General features: G+C 38.9%; 1 protein-coding gene across 3 annotated transcripts in view; it reads left to right on the forward strand.

The window, feature by feature from the left end:
- Nucleotides 1-4,211, forward strand: part of GPD2 (glycerol-3-phosphate dehydrogenase 2) — a 140,769-nt gene extending 136,558 nt beyond the window's left edge. For all 3 annotated transcript variants that reach the window (XM_054506209.2, XM_045868836.3, XM_054506210.2), the window contains exon 17: nucleotides 842-4,211. In XM_054506209.2, the coding sequence (XP_054362184.1) occupies nucleotides 842-967 (126 nt within the window). In that variant the 3' untranslated portion in view covers nucleotides 968-4,211. The remainder of the gene's footprint in view (nucleotides 1-841) is intronic.
- The last annotated feature ends 2,080 nt before the right edge of the window (nucleotides 4,212-6,291 follow it).

A 6,291-nucleotide genomic window follows, 5' to 3' on the forward strand; every position in this document is an offset into this window, starting at 1 on the left:
ATTTTTAAGAAATGTATCTCTGAAGGCTAAAGAGTATAACCCTAAAAATATTTTGAGAATTTTTCCTGATGAATGGCTAAGTCAGTTCTTTTTCAAATAAATAAATACAAAAGATTGGGGAAGTGAGATCAAGAAAAGCAAATAGTTAAAACCACATCAACTTGAGAAAGAAAAAAAAAAAAATCCCCATGCTCATAATTGCAAAGGGCCTTCCAGATTAAAGGCCTTTGCCCGCTGACTGCATGTAATTTCAAGACTAATTCTGATTTTATCCATTGGATAAAAATGAATTAACTAAAATCTGGGCTGTGGAGTGCTTTTAATTCTTAAGGTAGATCTCTGGGTCCATTTCAAGGACTTAAATGTAAATTACTTTAAAAAGTCTTTAAGGAATTTGGATTTAAGGGACTTGAAGTTGTCAAGTACAGTAACACTAAAAAAGAGTAGTTAAATATAGGTCATGGTTTGTCTCTGTTCAATCCCTGAGATTCCTTTTTCAGATTTTTAAATGAAATTAAAGTTCCAATATTTGAGTTGCTCAAAAAGATATGTGCCCTGAGCACATGAAAGGGACAAAAAATTATGCATTCAATTTGCTTTTAAAAAGCAGGCTGATTTGCTAGGTAGGTATAATTTTGGCAGCCCTGAAATACCTGCCCCTTTCCTCCTTTTTGAAATGTTCAAAAATTGTATTCTTCTTATTGGCGCTGTAATACCTGCTATGGTTTTTGATGGAGCACTTAATCGCATCTGCCTGCTGCAGAGGTAACCATTAAAATGCGGTGAAGAAGGGAGGAAGCATGCCTGCCTTCTGACTCTTGTTGCCTGTTTTCTCTTGAAGCTGATGAGTGCTATTCAGAAAGGAAGGGTGTCTGGAAGCCGGCTCGCGATACTGATGAAAACTGCTGAAGAGAACCTCGACAGAAGAGTCCCCATTCCAGTGGACCGAAGTTGTGGAGGATTGTGAGTCTGGGCAGTAAATCCACCGCCAGCAGACATAGGAACAACAAATCATCATGTAACAACCAGAGATGACTTACACCACTCCAAAATAGTGGCCATGGATAGCTGCCTTTGTTAACACTGGGAAGCATTCCAAAGCTTTAGGACGCTGATGTGTATACCCTTTATTTGTATTTGCCATTCAATCTAGCTTCTAAAGAGTGTATTTTATCTTTTTTCTCACTTTCAATGCACACTGATTTAATGCTTTGCATCCATTTTGTAACTGGACACACTCCCTTTTTGTGCGTCTCTTCATTTATTCTGAATCACTCCTAGGGACAGAGCATTTTGGCTGAAATTGAAAAGAAGCTGGAAAAATTTCTCGTGACGTGCACAAAGCTCTGGACATTAAGATTGTAGATAGGATTTGCTCCTAACAGAAACTGAGCAGGGAGTGACCTATAGAAATGACAGCGTTTCTGGAGACCTCTCAGATCCTTCTTCCCTGAGATGGATTGCCTTCCCCACCCAAACAATACCGTGCAGTTTTATATCTAGGGTATGACTGGCAAAACTGGAGAGGGAAGACAAAGTTTAGATCTGGTTACAGGAGCGAGTCTCAAAGAGAAACTCTGAACGCTTCCAGAATCACAGGTGTAAGATAAGGATAGCATTGACATTTGCTGGAAGTTACACTGATAGTTTCATCTCAGCAATTCGGTTTTTTTCCCCAGTCACTGCTGGTTTTTCTTTGACTATTATAGTTGCCAGGAAGATCCTTGCTTTCATATTTTAAAACCAGCGCTTAAGTGGCAAGTTGGATGTAATGGGATGAGACTAAATTTCTCAAATCCTTACAGTAGTAATAAATCCTTTTAATAAGGATTAAAAACCTGTGTGTGTATGTCCACATGAGATGGCACAATTTTCAGTCCCCAAATCCTAAACTGTGGCGCATGTGCTGTTGTCAAACGTGGCCTCTTTGGCTTAGTTTATTGCATCATTTTGGGGGAGTAATTTCAAACGGAGAGTAAAAGAGGATCGAAGTAACCTCTAGTTAACTTTAATTATAATTATTTGTAAAAAGGCACAACGCTGCAGTAGTCAAGGTCATCTGGGTTGCTTAAAGCCTTTCTCCTTCGCGACTCCGTGGAAAAGTTCTCAACCACAGAGAAAAAGAAAAGAAAAAATCACGCACAACACACACCCACACACAGACCCTTCTCCCACCACACACACAGAGAGACACAAAACAAAAACAAAAATGAATCTGATTGAATTTAACAAATAATACATGGAATTTAAAGGGCCAATTTGGTATGCTTTTGCAATACTTCACTAGCATTTTAACCAATCATCTGAATATTTATCCACTGTGCTTCCTCTTGTGAGGTTAACTACCTGCTTTTTTATTTTCTAAGGTCAGGTTGTGTATGTAATAGGAGATATAACCCTGTATTTAATGGCAGGCTTTAATTGCACAGACTTGAGAGCTTAGTTGTTTTTTTTTTAACTGGTACATAAAACACTTTTGTGCTGTTATTTCTATTTACGTGAGCATTGTAGAATATCTTCCTGCCTCATTCAAGTGGGGTATGAGCCTGGATGTCATAATGTAAACACTGGAGGTTCACAAACCACCTAAACCCCCGCCCCACTTCAAAACATTCACTTGTTTTTAAATGAAGTTTAGACTTGCCACTTCCTAAAGGAAAAACCTCAAATGGAGCAAGGGATGCTCCCAGGTATCACTGTGAACGTTTTTCTTCCAAACATGTGAACATTTTACACTGCCTTAAAAAAATATATATTGGAAGCATGTGGCTTTGTAATTTCGTGTTTTTCTATCAAGACGATAAGTTTCACTGTTTAGAACCCGGTGACCCTTGATAGAAAAGCTGTCCTTTAAAACACCGCAGATGACGTACCACAATATAGTACATTTGTGCTCTCTCTCTTTCTCTCTTTCTAGTTAGATCAAGATAGCGAGAACTTGTGCCCTCCCTGAACCCTGAACCCATTACAATAGGGACCGGCTTTATAGGCTGACTGGCCTGGGCAGAGCTGTATTTGTACAACAGGCCTGGTTTGTGCACGCTTTGCTATGAGTGAAGTTCCTTTAAGAACAAAGAAAAGCGCACTTTGCTTCCTTTGAGCGTCTCTGCTTTTGCTGAAAATCTGCTAATTCTAAAACATGCACTCCTTCACCAATCCCAGAGACTCATCTTGGAAGTGAGCTGGTTCCAAGTCTACTGTGAATAAAGCACCCCTGCATTTTTGTGTGAGTTCTTAATTAAACCTGCACAGCTTCTGTACCTGATTTCAGAAAAGGGGAAGGGAAATGGAGGGATTAGCCCCTTCAAAACCTATTCCAAGCAGGAGAGAATTTTTCTTTTCTTTTTGTACAAATGTGATACTAGATGATTCTGTGTGGATGGGGATGAGGGGTGCAGAGATTGTCTTTATCATCCGGTGATTTATTTCAAGAGCCTTTAAGGGGATTCAGGTGAAGGAACCCCCATCTGTGGTGAAGAGCTGGATGCTCCTTTAAATAGCCCTATACCACAGTCCTAACAATAGTGACAATGCTGGATTATTGGTTAAGCCAAGGTTGTCTGCCTCATAGCCCTCATGCTGTTTGCAATATTCTTGCTTTCAATCAATTTATACTAAGTGTAACTTTAGGATTTCTACTATTAAATGCATGCTCCCTATTCTGCTTTAGTTTTTAGCTTTCTTTTGTCTTTTCCAAAATATTATGTAACTTAGTCTTTTGTACAACAACAAAAATTTCATTGTGACTTTTACTGAACATACTGTAAGGATGATCATTGATCTTATTTCCTTTTTTATGCGTAAAGATTTTTGGCATATGAATGTAATAATATTGAAGTCAGTGACACTCTAACTTGCACTGTTTTGCATTATGTCAACCCTTTTCAGGGAATAAAAAAGCCCTACTGTGTTTTTAAAGACTATCAAGTACAAGCCGTGCTGGAGTGGATATGCACACTGCATACCTTCATATGTGGTGCTTTCATGTATTGTGTTGGGTTATTGTTCTAGATGGGACTGTTAAATACTGTGTTTGAGGCTGGGTTGTCATTTTTATAACTGTCTTGGTGTTTTATCGCCATTATTTATTACTTTTGATATACAGAATGAGCTGCATGCATTTATAGAGCAATAAGAAGATGTATTTAATGTGCCTTGTTTTTAACTGAATAAGAACTGAAAGCACGAATCAATAAAGCTGATTAAAATGGTCCAGTTGCTGGCATTTTTATGTTACTTACAGTCAGAGAAATAACTTTGATTACTGTTGAAGTTTAAAGAAAGTTTGATAATATTTCCACAAACTATTTTTTTAATGGCCCTTACCCATGAATTCTTCTGGCTTGTAATTTTGTAATTTTATCTCAAAAGTGAATCTCTGCATAGACAGATGTAATTTTATGAGACTGCCAGAATTATTTGTATTAATTTGTTGCTGGAGCCTTTAGGGCACGACTTCTGTATTTGTGCAGTCCTATTCTAAAATTATATTCATCCTGTTACAACTCTGTTGAATTCTTTTTTTTCTTTCCTTTTTTTTTTTTTTTTCCCCCTTGGTCAACCAGAGCTTTTCAGCCTGAGCGTTGCCAGGCACACTGATGAATTTTATCATAACTAAAATCAATAGAAATGAATGGGAAAGATTACATAATCCATTTTGATCATCTTACATGTCAAGTTAGTGCAGGGTTGCCAAGTGTTGATAAATGCTCTGACAGAAAAAATGCTATATATTTTCATTGTCAGTAAATCAGCAAAGCTGTTATCAGTTTTAACACAAATTTTATAATACCCATGTTTTTTTATAGGTTTTAATTTACACATGTATATGGGGCATATTCTCCATTTGTGGTTTAGATGTGCGGCCTCCTGGTTTTACATGCTCAAAGGCATGTGTGAGTTTCTGAAGGTTCTTTGAAATTGTATAGAATACCCCAAAGTGATGGCTCCCGGACAGACTTGTAACAATGAACTGTTTGTTCAGTGCCTGGAAGGAAATATATTGCAGCTCAAAACATTGCCCAGTGATCTAGCTTTTCGAATTTTGTAGCACTTTAAAATTTGTCAACATAAAATTTGTCAAAATACATGGCTCCCAGTTTTCAAAATGTATAAAACTGATGGTAAGTCAAAGAAAGGGAAATAGATACTAACATCCGTATTTGCAATCTTTGGCAACACCGCATTATCACTGGTGTTGGATTTCACCTGATGCCATTTGACTTAGAAAGGAAAGAAACCTAAGTTTCAAATTGATGTGGCACCCTTATAATGAGAAAATTTCTGTATAGGAGATGGCGTTGATGAGCCTTTTGTGCCTATATTTTGTATTTGAGGCGTCCAACTACCAAACTTGTGAAATGCACACACAGAACGTGAGCTATGTGAGCTATGAGGACACCCGAGATAGTCCTGCAAGGTCCTGTGCTAAGAAGGTTTTGGACCCTTGGCAAAAAGTCAAGAACTACCTTCGCATTCCGTTAAATCCCTGCTCGAGAATCCTAAGATTCATTTGATCTAAGCAAAATACCGCTTTAGCAAAATGATCAGGGCCATGTTCCTTCTCCACATTGGTCATTGAATTGCACTGTTCAGTAAACCCTACTATGGATTGGTTCCCCTGTGAGTTCCCCGTATTCGTGTCGGAGTTAAGGTATGTATCCTGTAGTCGTGGTTTCAGTGAAGAGATGGGAGGCTCGAGTGTCGTGGTACCCACCGTGGCTATTATCAGAGCGTGGCACATGCCACAACTGGTTTCAGCAGCTTCTGAGCCCTTCAAGCCCGCTACTGGGTGTCTTAAGCCGAGTGTCTCGGTACCGCAGCTCCTGTTGAGCCCAGGTTCACTTCTTCGTTGCTGCTGCCGGCTTTCCTTGTCTCAAGGAGCGGGGAGGTGTAAAAAAATGTTTTCCTGTTTTTGGGCCCTAGTGCCTGTAAAAAACCAGTTTGGGTTCAGGAGAGTCTTGAATCGGGAAGCTGCTTTTTCATAGTCCCAGGCTTTCTTTACTCGTTTTAACCTTCTAAAACTGGGTCTGAATTTTTCATAATCTTTAAAAAATTCAACCCCGGCATATCTGATTTTGCTTTAAAGGCTACCTGCCTCTGTTTGTCTAAGTGATCTAAACGTAATGAGCTTGATCAACGTAGCACTTTTCTTGAACCTGACCTCAATGCCCTCTTCTGAGCAAGCATTCCCTCTTCACTACCTCCTTCCTTCAAGGGTCTTAGAGTAAACAGCCGCTGCTGCTTCCTTTTCATTTGTGGCCTGGTAGCTTTGCTCTTCTTTTCCTAAAA

The sequence above is a fragment of the Mirounga angustirostris genome, unplaced genomic scaffold (genome assembly GCF_029215605.1).
Source record: "Mirounga angustirostris isolate CCGP_5_RB_7025 unplaced genomic scaffold, mMirAng1.0.hap1 SCAF_3, whole genome shotgun sequence".
In the NCBI taxonomy this organism is placed as follows: domain Eukaryota; kingdom Metazoa; phylum Chordata; class Mammalia; order Carnivora; family Phocidae; genus Mirounga; species Mirounga angustirostris.